Here is a 20,583-nt window from a genome sequence, read left to right as displayed (position 1 = left end):
AAATAGATCCTGTGGGGGGGGGGGGGATGGGGACATATTTGTCATTCCCTAGTTCGGACCTTCTCTTAAATTTCTGCTTTGGGCTTCTGATTGTGGAGAAAGGATGAGTATAATTTAACCTTTATAATTTAACCAGAAAAGTATAATTTAACCAGAAAAGTGGACATTTATAATCTGTTTACGTACCCTGCTTTGTGCCAGAGAGTGAAATCCCCATTTAATAATTACTTACAGACTTTTTTAAAAAAATGTGTTTCAAGAGAAAAATAAGATCAAAGAGTTGATTTTATGAGCATGGCAAAGAATGTTCTTCTCTCTTCCCATGCTACAATTTCCGCTTTGGACTTTGTGCCATCGTCCTTGGATCCTGGGGAGATGGGCCACAGCCCCTATGGCCTACATGCTTGTGGTCACTTCTGGAATCCAGTCACTGAAAAAGAGACTAAGAAGAAAGATCGGGGTGGGGGGGGGGGGGAAGTAATTAAATGAAACAGTGTTCCCCCAGGATGAGGAGTCATAACAGCCAGGGAAAGAATTTTGAGGGATAATCTATGCTACTCTCTTATGGGGGAAGAGCTTATTTAGACCAACCCCCAATCCCTGTCTTTTAAAAAAATCTAAATCATGCTCTGAATCAAGAACCAATTAAAAGTCAGAATGGAAACACAGAGAAGTGGCCGGAAGCACCCAGACTAAAGCTGAATCCTGCAGGCTGTGATGGCCATTCTCGACTCCACCACCTTTCTCAAGGAGGGAGACTAGGAGCAGAAGCTCTTATACGCCAGCTCTCAATTTCCAATAATAGAGTTTAAAACAATTTTTATTGATGACAAAGGCAATACAACCAACCAAAAACAAGAAATCTCAGCAACGTTATATGTCAAGCACAGGCATAGAGAAAAACCAAACGACACGTCATCAAGTTTTCAACAACCCCTCACAGCCAGCCACCCCCCTCCCACCCAAAGGAATAAACCACCCACAAATCCACCCCTCCACCCCCCAACCCACACACTAAATGTCCCCAGGTAGGTATGCACTCAACTGAAGTCTGTTGAAGATATGACCATGGGCCCTTAGAGGCAAAACATGTAAATATGGAGTCTGCTCTCTATTTGGAGGTATAAATTGCATGAATTGATTTCCAATAATATATATACCACAGCTTTTTATTCCAGCTATTAGATAACAGCTGTTGTTTGATTCCTCAGGCTCACGTGCAGTTGTTCCGACCTTTAAATAATAGAAGAAAAAACCAAGAGGAGAGGGGGAAGAAGACAGTAGGGCAGGTGCGTGAAAAGAGTGAGGTCGTGGATTCCAGCATCTCCACCAGAGTGTTCAGCCCCTCCCTACCCCCACCGCCACATGCTCAGCCTGTGTAGGGTTACCAGACGTCCGGATTTCTCTTTAGAGGACAATACAAAAATCATTCGCGGTCATGAGAAACTTAAGGCAAGTTCGAAAATTCTTCGACAGAACACAGTTCCAGCTCTTGGTCCAGTCTCTAGTCCTAGGTCTTCTAGACCAATGTTTTTCAACCTTTTTACACCTATGGACCGGCAGAAATAAAAGAATTATTCTGTGGACTGGTGGTTGAAGAACACGGGGCTAAGTCGTGGACCAGACCCCGCCCATCTCTACCCAATCTCCACCTCAGACCCTGCCCCCATAATAGTACTAATTGCACCTTGCACGTCCCGTGCCTCATCTGGAAGCCTTCCCTCTGCAACGTCAGAGAGAAGGCTTCCGGTTCAGGCGCAGGATGCCCGTAGGAGCCACTGCCCGTGGCTTTGTGCACTGAATCAGTGAGGAAGAGGGAGCTGGCTCGAAGATAACGCCGCATCGATCGCACCGTGGACCAGCGGTTGAAGAACACTGTTTTGGGCCTGATGCACGTTCTGGCCCTGTGGACCGGCAGGAAATTTCTGTGGACCGGCACTGGTCCATGGACCGGTGGTTGAAGAACGCCTGTCCCGCAACCATGATAAAACAACTACAAACAGTTCAAAACACAGCACTAAGAGTTATCTATTCACTGAGGAAGCTCGACCACATCATGGCGGCATACCTCGACTCATACTGGCTCCCAATACAAGCAAGAATACTATTCAAATTCTACTGCCTACTATTTAAAACCATAAACGGAGATAGCCCAGCCTACCTAAACAAACCACCTAATCCAAACTACCTCAACCAGACATAGGAGAACCTACAAACCGTTCACGCATCTCCCAATCAGAGACGTCATACGAAATAAGCTGTCCAATGGCCTTCTAGCCACACAGGCAGCCAAACTGGACCACCAACTCTCCAATGTACTGATAACGACCCCAGACTACAAATCGTTCCGAAAAGAAATAAAAACCACGGTATTCAAGAAATCCTTGAAGACAAACTAACACCACAAGACTCGTCCCACTTCTCTGAAGCAACCCACTCTACAATTCCTCTGGAAATGGCCAGATAACTCCTTTTGTAATCCGCCTTGAACCGCAAGTTAATGGCGGAATAGAAATCACTAATGTAAGGTAATGTAATGTCCAGGTGTCTGGATGGCTTTTCAAAACCCAGTACTTTGTCCAGGTTTTGAAAAGCTGTTGAGATCGGGGCACTCCAGCCCCGGCCCAAAGAGACAAGGTGTAGGGCTGGGTTTGGGGCAGACCCAGGGGCGTAACAGGGTGGGACCACGCAGGACACCCACCTGGGAAATCTGGTGGAGGTGCCGGAATCCACCACCTCACCCTTTTCGCGCAGATGGAAAATCTGGTAGCCCTAAGCCTGTAGCTCCGCTCTGTTCCAATGAAATGCTCTAATAGTCCCTTCATTGCTCCCTTGCTAGCCCCATCATGTGACTGGCTCATGGCTTAGTCAGGATTGCTCCCTTCAGAACACATAGCCAGTACTCGTTTTTCCATTCTGCCCCCCCCCCCAATTCTGCTATTTCCAGGACAACCATAGTAAACTCGGACACCATCCACGGCTGCTGCTTCTGGCTTCCTCTCTGAACTAGGGCTACCAGAAGTCCAGATTTACCCGGACATGCCCTCTTTCCTGAGGACTGTCCGGACGGCTTTTCAAAACCCGGCACTTTGTCCGTTTTTTTTTAAAAAGCTATTGATATCGGGGCCGAGTATGGAGTGCATCAGCGCCTGCGTGGATGCAACGCGGCAATGGTGCATGCATGCCTGCAACGTCATCACATCACATCCTGAAAAGATGAGGTTTGTGTGGGGCCGGGGTTGGGGAGCAGAAGGGGGCGGGGCCACACATCCTCTTTTCCCAGATACAAAATCTGGCAACCCTACCCTGACCCTCTGCAGCCGTTTGCTAATGTCTTCCTGTGTTTGTCCTGATGAAACACGTCTGGCGTTTGTTAATATGTATGCATGTCATTCTGTAAACCGCATAGTTGTGCGGCATATAAATTTTTAAATAAATAAATTCCTTTTAAATTTTAATTTACTGTTCATAATTTGATTGTAAGCCGCTAGTTACTCACGTGATTTGCGGGCTATCAACAAACAATAAACTTGAAACTTGAACCGCACTCCACGCGGATTCATTTCGGCGCCATTTACTGAATCTAGTCCTGAGGGTGAAAATGTGAGCGCCAGAATGTAGAATCAGGGGGATCCTGTACCGTACCTCTCTGCTGAAGTCCTTCCACTTTGTGAACCACGATCTGAGTGATTCTCCGAGGGTAACCACACAGGCGGCTCCAGCACGTCAGCTCAGGCTTGTCCAGCTCCAGCTCTCTGCGAGAAAAATGCAACGGAATTTGGACAGTAACTAACTTCCCCTTTCACAAAACTGTAGCATGGTTTTTAGCGCTGGCCGCTGCAGTAACAGCTCCGACGCTCATAGGAATTCCACCTAAGAACAAAAGCATGCACAAGTTACTACTACAGCTAACATACAATAGACAGTCCCTGCTTAGAAGAGCTTACAATCTAATTTAGACAAGACATTTCAGGGGTTGGGGAGGTTATAGTGGGTACAATACTCCCCCGATATTCGCAGGGGTTCCGTTCCAGGAACTCCCGTGAATCTTGAAAAACCGTGAATACGGTTTTTCGTGGGGGAGACTGGAGAGGGCAGCGGGAGAGGAAGGAGAGAACAGCTGGAGCGCCGGCAAGTGAAGGAAATCACTCGCTGTATGCTCCAACTGCCTCTTCCTGTACTAAAGTCGGGCCTTACCAATCAGGAGCTGCGTGTCAAAGCAGCTCCTGATTGGTGAGGCCCGACTTTAGTATAGGAAGAGGCGGTCGGAGCATACAGCGAGTGATTTCCTTTACTACTCGCCAGCGCTCCGGCTGCCCTCTCCTGCCTCTCCAGTTGTCCTCTCCTGGTCAACGGTTCACGGTCGGAAAATACCGGGACCATGAACCGTCGAACGTGAATTCGCGGGGGAGCACTGTATAGGTATCTGACAGCAGCAGGGTCTGGGAGATTATAGCGGGTATAAGTATCTGACAGCAGAGAGGGGGAGTTAAGAGTGGGCCTTTAGCTGGGATTTCAACACTGCCAGGGACGGAGCGTGACGTATTGATTCAGCTAACCTGTTCCAGGCATATGGCGCCTGGATGCCTCCCTGTATTTGGGAGATTTTAATGCACTGTTTTGAACAGGCCCTGAGGGATGGAACGGAAAAGTATGAGAACAGAGAAATTTTACTGCATATGTACATCTTTGCAAAACTGAAATCACATTACTTCCTCAAAAATTTTCTCTTAATAAAATACAGTGCCCTATTATTTCCATGAGTATAGTAGAGAATCACATCAGGTTGACAGTAACTATATTGCCTAAGTGAAGGAAAAGATCTCAGAACATCATGTTGGGATCGTATATCGTTCTCCTATAGTTTTTTAAGTGATGATAGGTCTGTTTCATAGATCAAAATACCTCCACCCTAACCTTTTATTAATTCGTTTAACTTTTTTTTATATATAAAATTTTTTTAAAAAAACTTTTTGTAATTATTTTTGCTTTGCTCAAAGTATTATTACATTTTTAATCAACAGGCACTTATGAGCCTTGATTACTAAGCAAGGACTACCCAAGGGATCCAGTTGATATTAGAATTTGTAGATCAACAGTTCATTGCCACGAACTTAAAACATGTCCCTTGCATAAATCAAAAAACAAGCCACTTATCTAACGCTATGAGGCTCCAAAAGCTGTAGATAGTAGCTGCCCAAATTCAATGTCCGACGGGACCCGTTTCGCCAAAGACTATCGGCTTTGTCAGGAAGTTAATTTCGGGTTCACGCATTCAGATGACTGATTACCATCATCACCATCAGTTACTGTCAACCTGATGTGGTACTAGATATAAATTAATTTGACATACATCTTGCACTGATATTTTTTTTTTTATAGTAGAGAATCAGCCACACCACTTATCCCTGTGGATTTTGCAGGACAAGATTTCCAGGCATTGTGCCTAGCATTCCCAGAGGGAGACATGCTCTGGGCGTGCACCCAGAAGCAATAGGTTTGTATGAAGACGCTGCAGAGCGGAATGTACCTGAGTTTTGAAGGTACATCAGTGAAGAGCCTCAGAATGAATTCACTAACAACGCCAGGCTGGAATGTGGTTGGAACGATAACATATCGCCCTTGTGGAAGGACCTTCTTCAGGAACACAGTGCGCACATTGATGTACGTAGACGTGGCTACTTTTTCTTGCGTATGTAGCTTGTGTATTCGATGCTCTCGGTTCAGCTCCACCTTAAGTAAAGAGCAGATAAGAAGCCTTGGTGATTGCATTAGATATTTTACATTGGGGTTTTTTTTTTCAACTTTTATGTATTTTATTAGAAGCACTGAACGGACACGTATCAGAACTTTAGTAAGTGTCCTTAGGCATATGTTGTTTAAAGATGCAAAGGTAGGCCCTGTTTATCTTTCCCTTCTTTGAAGATGGTATAAGGACATCTATGTTTGTCTTTCTTTCTTTGACATGAATGTTTAAACAGAGTTGTAGTGAAGTGAATTCAATTGTTTTGTTAAGCCGTATTTACAGACAGCTTTAGTTAAGAAGCTCTGCTGGTCAAGGCTTTTTCTTACCTTTTGGACTTCAATCTCTAGATAGGAAAAATGCTGATGTGTTTAAAGTTTCATGTGACCTTACGTCACATGCTGACACATGCTGGCAAACCTGATTCGTATAAATATGTGAAACTCATAATAAAAGACGGACATATTTGAAAGATGGTTTCTGGTCTTTAAGATGTGTCCCCAGGTACCTGACTTACATATGACAGAGACAGAGAAAGTATGGGGCAGGAATTGGGACCTGAATCCTTTTCAGTTGGGGGCTTGTCCGCGATGGGCAGATGATATCACCGGTATTTTGTGAGTATTTCTGAATTTTTTCTGTTCTTTAAAACTCACTGGGTAGTGGTGACCTGTACCCAACCCCTTATTTTAAGTTCAAGCTTTGGGTTCTATTATGGAGTTTTTTTGGGAAAAATCTCGGGGCTTGCAAAGATAGAAAGGAACCTTGATATCTGATATCATTCCAGGACAATTTAATCCTCCTTCTTGCCTGCACCAACATTGGCCTTGGCTAACACCCTGACTTTCTTCATCCTGTTCTTACGTTTTTATGTTGTTTCCAGGAAGTCTTCTTTTTTTCATATAGACCATGCCTGGCCAGTCTATGTTTTGGTTTGTTTTTCTTTGCAAAGTCCAAAGGATCATAAATCATGCCGAAACCGGTTGTCTTGCCACCGCCAAAATGAGTTCTGAAGGCAAACACGAAAATGACATCTGGAGTTGTCTTGTACATCTTTGCCAGCTTGTCTCGGATTTCGGTCTTGGGGACGGTGGCCTTTCCAGGATGAAGACCATCAATGAGCATCTGGCTTGCGCTGCGGAAGTCTACTTGTCATGAACTTGCGAGTTCTGACGGTCACCGTGTCGTTCATCTTGACTGCAACCTCATTGTAACGGGTATTTAGTTAGATAAAGTCATGGAATTTGATTTGTGTCTCGTAATGTTCTTTGTTTTGTGTTTTCTTCTTTGAGAAAGATTGTTTTTTTTGTCTTATGGGGAATTTAGGAAACGCCTAAAAACATATCTGTTCCTGAAGTATCTAGGCAGCTGACCCGTACAATTCTTTCTCCACAATAACTGATCCCTAGAGCTGTTAATCACTAGCTTTTACCTCTGTTAAGTTCAATCAATTTGTTTAATCTTTGTAAACTGCATAGAACTTCACGGCCCTGTGGTATGTAAACTGTTATTGTTTTTATTATTATTATTTTCCTGAAAAATCTCTATGAACAAGAAGAACTTGAGTGTTAACTGGTTTTTCTCATTGGGGAAAACACGTGGGATCTCTTAGGGAAAGAAGGAGTTAGTGGATGTTGTGGATGGGCTATTTGGCCTTTATCTGCCGTCATGTTTCCATTTCCTTACTTATTTTTGTTCAGTCTGTTGAGATTATGATATGTACAGTAGGCTCTCTGTTAACCAGAACTCAATTAACCAGAACTCTCAAACAACCAGAAAAAAAATCGAAGAAATATTGTAAAACTTTAAATAATAATGAAAATAAAATCAATTTCTGGTGGAAATTTAAGTGTAAACTTAAGTGTATCCCCACGCTTTGCCTACCACATGTCCAGTAGTTTGTCTGGAACAGTTTATGGTATGACATAGTATGGGGTACAGTATTAGTTAGGCCTATTTTTAATAGTAACTCTCAAGCAACCAGAAACTACATTTATCCACCAAAGGGGAGGAAAGGAGGGAGAGAGACAAGAGGGGGGGGGGTTGTTGGTCTTCATGAGATGGCTATGTGTTTCCTGGAGATATGGACTTCTAATCCTACTTTCCCAGCACAGTTGGAACTGCAATTCCCAACATGCAATTGGGCATTTCCAGAACCTCCAAATGACCTTTACAGTGAGCATTTTCTCAGGCTCAGTCCCTGTAAAACACAAGCTGGACAATATTCAGTGCTATTTGGCTGGCAGGAACAGGTCCAGGCTATTCACTGATATTCAGTGGGAGATGGCCAGCTATCTCCTGTTGAATATCCCATTCGACAGATTGACTAATGACTGGCTATGTCATGCAACATACTATAGCTGGTCAACGCCAAAATTCATCATTTCATTGGCTATGTTCAGCAGCCAGATCGACCCACCTAAAAAGCAGGTGTGCTACGATTTGGCAGGCCAACTGATGAATATCGGCTTAGCAAGCTGTGTCTCAACCGGCCAAAAAACCCTGGAAATTCAATGCTGGTTGCCGAATACGTCTCCGGCACTGAATTTCTAGTTTCACCATTGACTACAGGAGATATCCGGCTGTCTTCTGCGTTCTGAATATCGGTTCCAAGGACTCTAAAGTGACTGACCTTAAAAATCTCAAAGCCGATGATGAAGTTGTCTCCTTTGCCTTCCTTCCTGTAAATCCGTTGATCCTTCTGCTGTAAGGAGACCAACACTTTATCTTCTGCCTTCTTTATGTCAAACACGTACTGATAGAGCAAACGGAGACAATTACGAACCGAGCCAGTTGGGATAGCTCCTCATTTTGATAGAGCTTCAAAACGTCAGTCATTTAGACATCAACATCGTAGATGAAGACGGTAGATCAGGAATCTGTACATTTTATGCACTTAAGTGCCTAAAGTGATAGAATATATCTTAAGTGCATATATCTTTAATAGCAATGACGTAATTGCTCTCTAAGTGCCCATTCGAACACATAACTAGACGGGAATACTTATACCAGCTCAGTACTAAGACCCTTATTCTGTAAATGGCGCTGGTTTTTGAGGTGTAGGTAAGCGCCCTACTGGCGCCTAAGCTAAATTAAAAACACCGTATAAATGACATTTTAAACTGATTTTCAAGGCGCCTAAAAAACCAGTGCCGGAATCGTACCTCCTTAGCCTATGCTAATGTAGGTGTGGCTAACGATGGAAGTGAAGTTAGGCGCTGTAAAGTGCTTACGTAGATACAATTCGCATCAAAGTTAGCTGCTGGAAATGTGGGCCTTGAAAAGCCTGTTCTGCGTGTCTGGTGCCTACCTTTACCAGAGGCGCAATGCTCTAAACGGCACTGTCGCATGTTGACACGAGATCGGCAGCCGCCGAGAACGGCGCTGTTTAGGGAATCTGGGCCTATGTGCCCGTGACCCATGAGCAGGTAAGTGTTCGCATTCCATAACCTGCACATACAAACCCTGGGCACGCCTCTGACCTGCCCATGCCCCTCCCATGCCCCTCCCATGTCCACGCCCCCTAGAATTTGCACACAACAGATTGTGTGCAGATACTTTATAGAGTCAATATATGTTATTCAATGTCATTTGAACCTCCTTAATTTCTCATTATATTCTATCCGGGCTTCAGATATACCATTTGGTCACCAAAACACTTTTCATGGCTGCCAAATATATTTTATGGCTATGGCTTCTTCACTAGCCCCGTTATATTCCTTTTTTCTTCATGTGTTTTATATAAAGTGCTATGTGCAACATCAATAACTTAATTTTAAAAACTTATTTTAGTTTTGTCTTTTTCTTTAATTCTTTTATCTCATCGGGAAGGGACCTGTCATTTCGACATGTTTCGCCTTTAGGCTGCTTCAAGAAAAGTCCCCCCTTTCCAAACTTGTCTGCACCATCCCGATCCGCATAGCTTTTTTTTATGAGATAAGATCATTTGAAGATTTGGAGCCCGGTCAACTCCTATTGCAAGATATTTTATATTCTTAAATGATTTTGAACGGTCTGGTCTGTACCTTAACTCTAAATAACACAGGAAACTGCTGAAGCTTTTAGCTTACTTAGAACATGAGAAGAGAAAATATATTTTATTTTTTTAATTTTTCTTCTTAGCTATTTCTGGGCAAGAATCCAAAGCTCTACCCGGTACTGTGCTTGGGTTCCAACTGCCGAAATCAGCCCATCTACACCCTCCCAGCCATTGAAGCCCTCCCCTGCCCATCCTCCTCCAAACGGCCATACACAGACACAGACCGTACAAGTCTGCCCAGTAACTGGCCTAGTTCAATCTTTAATATTATTTTCTGATTCTAAATCTTCTGTGTTCATCCCACGCTTCTTTGAACTCAGTCACAGTTTTACTCTCCACCACCTCTCTCGGGAGCGCATTCCAGGCATCCACCACCCTCTCCGTAAAGTAGAATTTCCTAACATTGCCCCTGAATCTACCACCCCTCAACCTCAAATTATGTCCTCTGGTTTTACCATTTTCCTTTCTCTGGAAAAGATTTTGTTCTAAGCATATGAGATCTTCCTAGCGTGATCCAAAGTAAAGTCTTCTTAGGCGTTGCATTTGTGGCTCGTTATTTTAATGGCGTGTTTCCCCATTTGACACTGGGAAGCACCTTAGCCTCTCTGGTTTTCAGGTAATGGATGTGCACGAATACGAGATTAGGACTAAGAATTTGGTTGAAGTTTCTAAATGGATTTCATAGATATTTTGTATGGATAATCTGAAAATTAGACTGGCCAAGCTGCTTCCAAAGACTAAATTGCTATCTTTGCACATACATCTGTCTTTTTAAAATTTTTATTATACTTTTCAATCATTTACATTTGTCATAATAACAAAAAGGCATTCTTAAGCATATTTACCTTAATCATTTCCATACATAAGTCCTTTTCAAGCCCACATAGATGGAGAGACATACTAAACTTTTAAATCAAGATTTATAAGTAAAGAAAAGGAATAATTCCAAGTTCCACCCTTGTGGATCTTGATATATTCTAGTGAATGACACGGTGACAAAATTCATCACTGTTCCCATCCCTGCAGATAACCGCAGGAAATAATCCCATGTCATTTTCTACTGTCTGTTTCAACCTCGGTCCTTCTACACCAGCATTCTTCAAAGCAAAGCTTGCGGGTCAGTGGTTGTGGCCATTCATACTCTGATTCTTATGTGAGCCAAGGATAATGAAGCCATTGTGACATCACTGTTGTGATTGGCTCTTAGGCACTGGTGGAATGAGGCATTATGACATCACAATATCTGCTCTGGATAATGAAGCCATTGTGACATCACTGATGTGATTGGCTCTTAGGCACTGGTGGAATGAGGCATTATGACATCACAATATCTGCTCTGGATACCAGAGACTGCCATTTTCTAGTGTCTATTTCAACCTCGGTCCTTCTACACCAGCATTCTTCAAAACAAAGCTTGCGGGTCAGTGGTTGTGGCCATTCATACTCTGATTCTTATGTGAGCCAAGGATAATGAAGCCATTGTGACATCACTGATGTGATTGGCTCTTAGGCACTGGTGGAATGAGGCATTATGACATCACAATATCTGCTCTGGATACTAGAGACTGTCATTCTGTAGTGTCTGTTTCAACTTCAGTCCTTCTACACCAGCATTCTTCAAAGCAAAGCTTGCGGGTCAGTGGTTGTGGCCATTCATACTCTGATTCTTATGTGAGCCAAGGATAATGAAGCCATTGTGACATCACTGATGTGATTGGCTCTTAGGCACTGGTGGAATGAGGCATTATGACATCACAATATCTGCTCTGGATACCAGAGACTGTCATTCTGTAGTGTCTATTTCAACCTCGGTCCTTCTACACCAGCATTCTTCAAAGCAAAGCTTGCGGGTCAGTGGTTGTGGCCATTCATACTCTGATTCTTATGTGAGCCAAGGATAACGAAGCCATTGTGACATCACTGTTGTGATTGGCTCTTAGGCACTGGTGGAATGAGGCATTATGACATCACAATATCTGCTCTGGATAATGAAGCCATTGTGACATCACTGATGTGATTGGCTCTTAGGCACTGGTGGAATGAGGCATTATGACATCACAATATCTGCTCTGGATACCAGAGACTGTCATTCTGTAGTGTCTATTTCAACCTCGGTCCTTCTACACCAGCATTCTTCAAAGCAAAGCTTGCGGGTCAGTGGTTGTGGCCATTCATACTCTGATTCTTATGGGAGCCAAGGATAATGAAGCCATTGTGACATCACTGATGTGATTGGCTCTTAGGCACTGGTGGAATGAGGCATTATGACATCACAATATCTGCTCTGGATACCAGAGACTGTCATTCTGTAGTGTCTGTTTCAACCTCGGTCCTTCTACACCAGCATTCTTCAAAGCAAAGCTTGCGGGTCAGTGGTTGTGGCCATTCATACTCTGATTCTTATGTGAGCCAAGGATAACGAAGCCATTGTGACATCACTGTTGTGATTGGCTCTTAGGCACTGGTGGAATGAGGCATTATGACATCACAATATCTGCTCTGGATAATGAAGCCATTGTGACATCACTGATGTGATTGGCTCTTAGGCACTGGTGGAATGAGGCATTATGACATCACAATATCTGCTCTGGATACCAGAGACTGTCATTCTGTAGTGTCTATTTCAACCTCGGTCCTTCTACACCAGCATTCTTCAAAGCAAAGCTTGCGGGTCAGTGGTTGTGGCCATTCATACTCTGATTCTTATGGGAGCCAAGGATAATGAAGCCATTGTGACATCACTGATGTGATTGGCTCTTAGGCACTGGTGGAATGAGGCATTATGACATCACAATATCTGCTCTGGATACCAGAGACTGTCATTCTGTAGTGTCTGTTTCAACCTCGGTCCTTCTACACCAGCATTCTTCAAAGCAAAGCTTGCGGGTCAGTGGTTGTGGCCATTCATACTCTGATTCTTATGTGAGCCAAGGATAACGAAGCCATTGTGACATCACTGTTGTGATTGGCTCTTAGGCACTGGTGGAATGAGGCATTATGACATCACAATATCTGCTCTGGATAATGAAGCCATTGTGACATCACTGATGTGATTGGCTCTTAGGCACTGGTGGAATGAGGCATTATGACATCACAATATCTGCTCTGGATACCAGAGACTGTCATTCTGTAGTGTCTATTTCAACCTCGGTCCTTCTACACCAGCATTCTTCAAAGCAAAGCTTGCGGGTCAGTGGTTGTGGCCATTCATACTCTGATTCTTATGGGAGCCAAGGATAATGAAGCCATTGTGACATCACTGATGTGATTGGCTCTTAGGCACTGGTGGAATGAGGCATTATGACATCACAATATCTGCTCTGGATACCAGAGACTGTCATTCTGTAGTGTCTGTTTCAACCTCGGTCCTTCTACACCAGCATTCTTCAAAGCAAAGCTTGCGGGTCAGTGGTTGTGGCCATTCATACTCTGATTCTTATGTGAGCCAAGGATAACGAAGCCATTGTGACATCACTGTTGTGATTGGCTCTTAGGCACTGGTGGAATGAGGCATTATGACATCACAATATCTGCTCTGGATAATGAAGCCATTGTGACATCACTGATGTGATTGGCTCTTAGGCACTGGTGGAATGAGGCATTATGACATCACAATATCTGCTCTGGATACCAGAGACTGTCATTCTGTAGTGTCTATTTCAACCTCGGTCCTTCTACACCAGCATTCTTCAAAGCAAAGCTTGCGGGTCAGTGGTTGTGGCCATTCATACTCTGATTCTTATGGGAGCCAAGGATAATGAAGCCATTGTGACATCACTGATGTGATTGGCTCTTAGGCACTGGTGGAATGAGGCATTATGACATCACAATATCTGCTCTGGATACCAGAGACTGTCATTCTGTAGTGTCTGTTTCAACCTCGGTCCTTCTACACCAGCATTCTTCAAAGCAAAGCTTGTGGGTCAGTGGTTGTGGCCATTCATACTCTGATTCTTCCCTCTTTCCTTAAAGAATGACATGAAGATGGTTTCCCGCGGTTATCTGCAGGGACGGGAACGGTGATGACTTTTGTCACCGTGTCATTCTCTAAATTATATTCCTAACTTAATAGGGATTATTCATTTTCTCCTCATTTCTCAGTTGTGAACACAAAAATCATCATCATAACTACTAAATTTTGCACATCTGTCTTACAGTCGCGGCGACTCAACCTTGACATGAGACCTTCACCTGTGGGTTTTGCAGAAATGTGACCTTGTTATTGTAGCATCCGCCGGAACGAGTTAAGAGCGGGTCCGAGTTTCGGCTCCATGCTCCTCTCAAGAGTTCCTTCTCCCACGTTTTGTGGATTGAGAAATAGGATGTGTTTATCATCCGGCCAATATCGACTGTGGTAAAGTTCTTACACCAATCCTCAAACGTCATCCTGAGCAAAGATATAGTTAGTTGAACACTTTGGGAGGGCAATTCTGTAATTAGATGCAGCAATTTAGATGCCTAGATGCCATGCGATGAGTGCTAACTCTAGTATAATATATCAGTCAGCATCAGCAAGATGTTTTTAGGGAAAAAGTTCAGTTTACAGTAAAATGTGGAGGGTTACAACCCCCCCAAACCCCCCATAACGCCAGCGCGATGTCTATTAAGTAAACTGGGGGGGGGTTCCCCAACAAAACCCCCCTTCGGAGCCCCTAAAAACTGTAATTTAGAGCGGCGCGCGCTGCACTCAATTGTCGGCGCGCGCTTTTGTCTTTCGCGCCGTTGTCTATGAACCTTGAAAAACAGCCTTCTCCCTTTCCAAGCAAAAGAATTCACTACCGAGAAAGTGGAACTGCTTTGAGGTTGCAGGACAACTGCTTCACGAAATGATTGATGATAGAGCAGTAGACCGATGATATCAATTCCTTGTATTAAATAGGGAGGTTTCTGAAGAATGATTCTGATTGGGGTTTTTTTCAACCTGGTAATAGTGAGCCTGCAGAAAAAGATGACAGTTCCTTACCAGAATTCTCCGTCATCTGCCACAGTAAGGCCCATTCTCTTCCGTTCCGACTGGCTCACTCTTTTCCATTCTTCAGACCTTATGGGAAACCAGGAGTGAAATTAAGAGCTTGGTTCATAAAGTATGTATGGGTAAAATGTGGTGAATTATGTCAAGTTTCAAGTTTATACAATTTGATGTACCACCTTATCAATTTATTTCAAGGCGGTTATTCATTTTAAAATAGGGTAAAAACAATTAATACAAACTAACATAACTTTAACAAAAAAAAACATACTCGACATAACATAATATATAACATACTAGACTAGACAAACGGGTACAAGTGGGAAGAAAGGGTAGAACTACAATGGTTAAAGAAAAGTAAGATATAAAAGTATAAACGTAAGTGAGGGGTTAAAAAAAACCCAAATAAGTCCAATACAAATGGACTCATAAAAAATAAAGAAATTTTTTAAAATCCTTAAAAGGACATTTATACTTGAAAGGCATCTTTAAAAAGGAATGTCTTAAGAAAAAAATTAAATTTCTCAAGATTTGGTGCTGAAGTCCAGAGTGTTGGGGCAACTACTGAAAAGATGAGAGTTTCTTCTAATGTTGATATGATTCAGAGTTGGAATTTGCTAATAAATTTTGCTCCGAAGAACGAAGAAAACACGATGTCGTGTGCGGTATCAAAAATTTATTAATGAATTCTGGCTGTCCAGTGTTTTTTGTTTTAAAAGTCAATAATAGAGTTTTATAAGTAACACAGTGATGGATGGGAAGCCAATGGGCTTTTATCAGAAGAGGAGTTACGTGGTCGTATTTTTTGGCCTTGTGGACGACTTTTACTGCTGTGTTCTGGATTATTTGTAAACGTTTTAACTCTTTTTTGGTAATACCATGGTATAAGGCATTGCCATAATCCAGACAAGATATGACTAGTGAATGGATTAAAATATTTAATTAACTAGTGAATTTGGGAATGTTGAGCCGTTTGTCTTCAAAATATAGGTTATAGTAATAACGCCCTCAGTCTTCAGCACATCGGTTTTCTTGGCCTGAATGAAACTGGAACACTTTTCAAAGGGTGCACGAGATGATCGTTCTGTTAAAAACACTGAGAAAGTGAACCCTACCTGTGGATATACAACGGGAAAAACTTTCGGTTCATTTTGTGGACTTTGGGCTTTTTGGAATGTGGTCACCTTGTACTTTTAGATAGGTGTTAATAAAGTTTCTTTTAATGGGTACAAATCAACTTGACGGAGGTGACTCTACAACTGGGCACCTCAATTTAGGGGCTCCGAAGACATGTGCTAGGAAACTATTCTATAATTGGAACTGGGGTCCCCTCGTTCCTTTATAGACTACTAACGTAATCCAGTATTGGCATGCCTAACAGACACATTAGCCACAGAGCTATCTCTATCCCCCCCTCTGCACCAATCCTTGGGTCCAACATCTCTCCCTTTCTGTTCCTTCCCTCCCTAAATCCCATTGTCCACCATCTATCTCCCTCTCCTGTTTTTAGATCCTTATTTCTTCTATCCTTCCTCCCATCGCCCCTCTCCATGATCTCCCCCAAGTCCAGCTCCCCCCTCCACCAAGTTCATTTCTCCCATCTATCTTCTCCCCATCTCTCCTCCAGTCCACCAACTCCCCATCTCCCCTCTCTCTCCATTCCTAAGCCACCACCACCACCACACCCATGCACCTTTCCCAAAGAGAATCCGGCAGGAGGGATGCATCTGGGAAGAGGTCTGCTGGTGGCGGCAGCCACTCCTGCCACCACTCCTTGTGTCTTCTCTCCACTGCAGCCCGCTCTCAGTGAAAACTTCCTGTTTTCCGCTTGGGCGGCCGAATGGAGAGAAGATGCCCAGAGTAGCGGCAGGGTAGTGAATTGCATTCGCTACTGCCGCTTTTGCTTGGTCAGGAAGGAGAGGAGAGAGCCTTGCTGCTGGGAAGGAAAGAGCCTTGCTGCCCCGATCTGCACCAGAGATCCGTTTGGGTTTTCTCTCTGCCACCAGAGTCCATGTAACTTACGGTTTTCTATAAGTTATGTGCTTAAGTGGGAGCCGTATATATGACCTTTTCATGCACCGCCTCCTACACGCTATTCAAGTTATACAATATTTGCAGAATAAGAACATAAGAATTGCCATACTGGGACAGACCGAAGGTCCAACAAGCCCAGTTTACAACCGTGGTCAACCCAGGTCCCAAGTACCTAGCTAGATCCAAAGTAGTAAAACAGATTTTATGCTGCTTATCCTAGGAATAAGTAGTGGATTTCTCCAAGTCCATCTCAATAATGGCCTATGGACTTCTCTTTTAGGAAATTAACCAAGGTTTTTTTTTTTGTTTTTTAACCCCGCTAAGCTAACTGATTTCACCACATTCTCTGGCAATGAACTCCAGATTTTAATTACATGTTTTGTGAAGAAATATTTTCTTCGGTTTGTTTTAAATCTACTACTTAGTAGCTTCATCGCATACTCCTTAGTCCAAATATTTTTGGAAAGAGTAAACAAGTGATTCATGTCTACCCTTTCCACTCCACTCAGTATTTTATAGACCTCTATCATATCACCCCAGAGCTGTCTCTTCTCAAAGCTGAAGAGCTCTAGCCGCTTTAGCTTCTCCTCATAGGGAAGTCATCCCAACCCTTTTATCATTTTTGTCGCCCTTCTCTATACCTTTTCCAATTCTGCTGTATCTTTTTTTGAGATACCGCAACCAGCACTACACACCGTATTTGAGGTGTGCCTATACCATAGAGTGATACAATGGCATTATAACATTAGTTAATATACTCCAATGATTTCATTATTGAAGCTACCAAGCACATAATTGGCATCAATTATGATTTGGGCACTGATCTGGGTACACGCTATTCTGTACCGATGGGCTCCTACATTGGATCTCATGCAACTCAAAAGAGGGCGTGGCCATGGAAGGGGCATGGCTAGGTCAGGTGTATTCATAAAAGATCCCCGTCCAATTTGCATGCAACAATTTATGCAGCCAAAATGTCAGTCCAACGGATCCGCAGTGAAGTGATGCAAACAAGAAGCGAGACGGGAAAACTGCGGCGTGGATGTTCGTGATGCCGGATTTTATCACACAACAGATGTAGATCTATATAGAGTCAACATTGTTTATACAGTATCCATATTTTTTGAAAAGGACAGACCCAGCACGGGCCGTGTTTCAACTCACACGTTTTCCTCAAGGGTCCTAAGATTGAACATAAATCTTTTGGGAAAGATATCTATGAATAAAGGATTATGAGCAATATGATGGATTAAATATGAATGAAAGATGAGTGATGTCCCATATGTGATGATTTGGTATAAGAACATAAGAACATAAGAATTGCCGCTGCTGGGTCAGACCAGTGGTCCGCTCACGCGGTGGCCCCCGGGTCAAAGACCAGTGCTCTAAAATGAGCCCAGCCTCACCTGTGTACGTCCCAGTTTAGCAGGAACTTGTCCAACCTAGTCTTGAAACCCTGGAAGGTGTTTTCCCCTACAACAGACTCCAGAAAAGTGTTCCAGCTCTCCACCACTCTCTGAGTGAAGAAGAACATCCTTACGTTTGTACGGAATCTATCCCCTTTTAACTTTAGAGAGTGCCCTCTTGTTCTCTTTACCTTGGAGAGGGTGAACAACTTGTCTTTATCTACTAAGTCTATTCCCTTCATTATATTGAATGTTTCGATCATGTCTCCTCTTAATCTCCTCTTTTCAAGGGAGAAGAGGCCCAGTTTCTCTAATCTCTCACTGTACGGCAACTCCTCCATTGGTACATGTTTTAAATTCCTTGAGATCAGTGCTCAACTGATTCAACAGTGAATGATAGAGCTACCAGAATGTATTTGTAACTATGACCTAACTGTATTAGTAACTGGACTGATCTACCTATACTAACAACTCTATTGAATGTCAGTGTCAAAGTGCACATTGTAACTTCCCGGGTAACTGACCCAACCTCTTGTAATGTAATCCAATCCAACCTTGAACTGTATAGGTAAAGGTGGAACAGAAAACTTGATTAATATAAAATAACAACATAACATAACATAAATGTCTTGCGATTGTAGAAGATCTGTTGGATTGCCTCTAGCAGGGATCTCAAAGTCCCTCCTTGAGGGCCGCAATCCAGTCGGGTTTTCAGGATTTCCCCAATGAACATGTATCGAAAACAGCGCATGCACATAGATCTCATGCATATTCATCAGGGAAAACCTGACTGGATTGCGGCCCTCAAGGAGGGACTTTGAGACCCCTGGCCTCTAGGTACAGATTCCCATAAGAACTGAAACAGAGAACTTTCCCTCCCAAATATTTCCGAGTGCTCACTTGAGAGCCTTCAGTGGTTGAAAGCTTTCGGCTGCGGTTGAACTCTCAAAAATGCAGCTTTTAACAGGCAAAATGCACAGAGAAGACTTACCCGTCACTCCAGGCTCCGCTCCACTCCCTCTTTCCCCAGGGATTCCTCATTTGAATCATGAAGAGCTTCTCTGACTTTGAAGAGCACAAGGCCCTCTGTCCTAGTCGCACTTTCCTTACAGCGGTCACGGAGTATGCGTGACCTTGCACCAGACCCAGGTCGGTTACAGCCTCGGTGTCAGCAGATGAGATCGGCTGGAACAAATACAAACAGAGGAAGAAAAGCAGCCTTTCAGCTTCCTATAATGGTTCCCTGGGGGATATAAGAATCAAGGGAATGACCCTACTTCTAAATTATTAGCGAACGGTTCTTTAATAAAACCACAGTGCTTCAAGTGTAGAAAGAGAAGCATCAAACAGATAAGCACATGCCTTCCATGCTTCTTATTTTATCCACCTTAAAGCATCTACGATAACCCGGACTGTGTTCAGGAGGTTGGGCACCCAGAAAATAATCTAGCAAGCCAGAAGTGCTGTGATAAGGAACTTTTGCAAAAGTATTTAATGTGGATGTAACATAGTAACATAGTAGATGACGGCAGATAAAGACCCGAATGGTCCATCCAGTCTGCCCAACCTGATTCAATTTAAATTTTTTTTTTTTTTTTTTTCTTCTTAGCTATTTCTGGGCGAGAATCCAAAGCTTTACCCGGTACTGTGCTTGGGTTCCAACTGCCGAAATCTCTGTTAAGACTTACTCCAGCCCATCTACACCCTCCCAGCCATTGAAGCCCTCTCCAGCCCATCCCCCACCAAACGGCCATGCACAGACACAGACCGTACAAGTCTGTGAACACATTAGCATCAGCCACAATACAAAATATTCTCATACTCTTTGTACAATCATATGAAATAGTGGTAAACCAGAAATCATCTACGATCCTGGGTGATAAAATCAGTGAGGTCAATATTCAGTCGGTATTAGTGATAAAGCTTGATTGATTCTTGGTTATTGTGTTCAAATCTTATCAAAACTGACTCAGCCATACAATCTTTCTAAGAACATAAGAATTGCCGCTGCTGGGTCAGACCAGTGGTCCATCGTGCCCAGCAGTCCGCTCAAGCGGCGGCCCTCTGGTCAAAGACCAGCACCCTAACTGAGACTAGCCCTACCTGCGTATGTTCTGGTTCAGCAGGAACTTGTCCAACTTTGTCTTGAATCCCTGGAGGGTGTTTTCCCCTATGACAGACTCCGGAAGAGCGTTCCAGTTTTCTATCACTCTCTGGGCGAAGAGGAACTTCCTTACATTTGTACGGAATCTATCCCCTTTCAACTTTAGAGAGTGCCCTCTCGTTCTCCCTACCTTGGAGAGGGTGAACAACCTGTCCTTATCTACTAAGTCTATTCCCTTCAAAATCTTGAATGTTTCGATCATGTCCCCTCTCAATCTCCTCTGTTCGA

At 43.3% G+C, this 20,583-nt stretch overlaps 1 protein-coding gene across 4 annotated transcripts in view; it reads right to left on the bottom strand.

Annotated features, from left to right (window-relative positions):
- CAPN6 (calpain 6) overlaps nt 1–20,583 on the bottom strand; it is a 134,249-nt gene that overhangs the window by 7,115 nt on the left and 106,551 nt on the right. For 3 of the 4 annotated variants that reach the window (XM_033946392.1, XM_033946393.1, XM_033946394.1), the window contains exons 6-11: nt 19,183–19,376; nt 14,746–14,823; nt 13,974–14,169; nt 8,376–8,498; nt 5,531–5,733; nt 3,646–3,755 (exon numbers count right to left, since the gene is read on the bottom strand). In XM_033946392.1, the coding sequence (XP_033802283.1) occupies nt 3,646–3,755; nt 5,531–5,733; nt 8,376–8,498; nt 13,974–14,169; nt 14,746–14,823; nt 19,183–19,376 (904 nt within the window). Of the gene's footprint in view, nt 1–3,645; nt 3,874–5,530; nt 5,734–8,375; nt 8,499–13,973; nt 14,170–14,745; nt 14,824–19,182; nt 19,377–20,583 lie in introns of all 4 variants that reach the window. The other variant, XR_004539619.1, reaches the window with a different exon arrangement.

This window comes from Geotrypetes seraphini, chromosome 5 (assembly GCF_902459505.1).
Source record: "Geotrypetes seraphini chromosome 5, aGeoSer1.1, whole genome shotgun sequence".
Classification (NCBI taxonomy): Eukaryota; Metazoa; Chordata; class Amphibia; order Gymnophiona; family Dermophiidae; genus Geotrypetes; species Geotrypetes seraphini.
The sequence above is the reverse complement of the archived record's forward strand: the minus strand, read 5'-3'. Positions and strand labels throughout refer to the sequence as shown.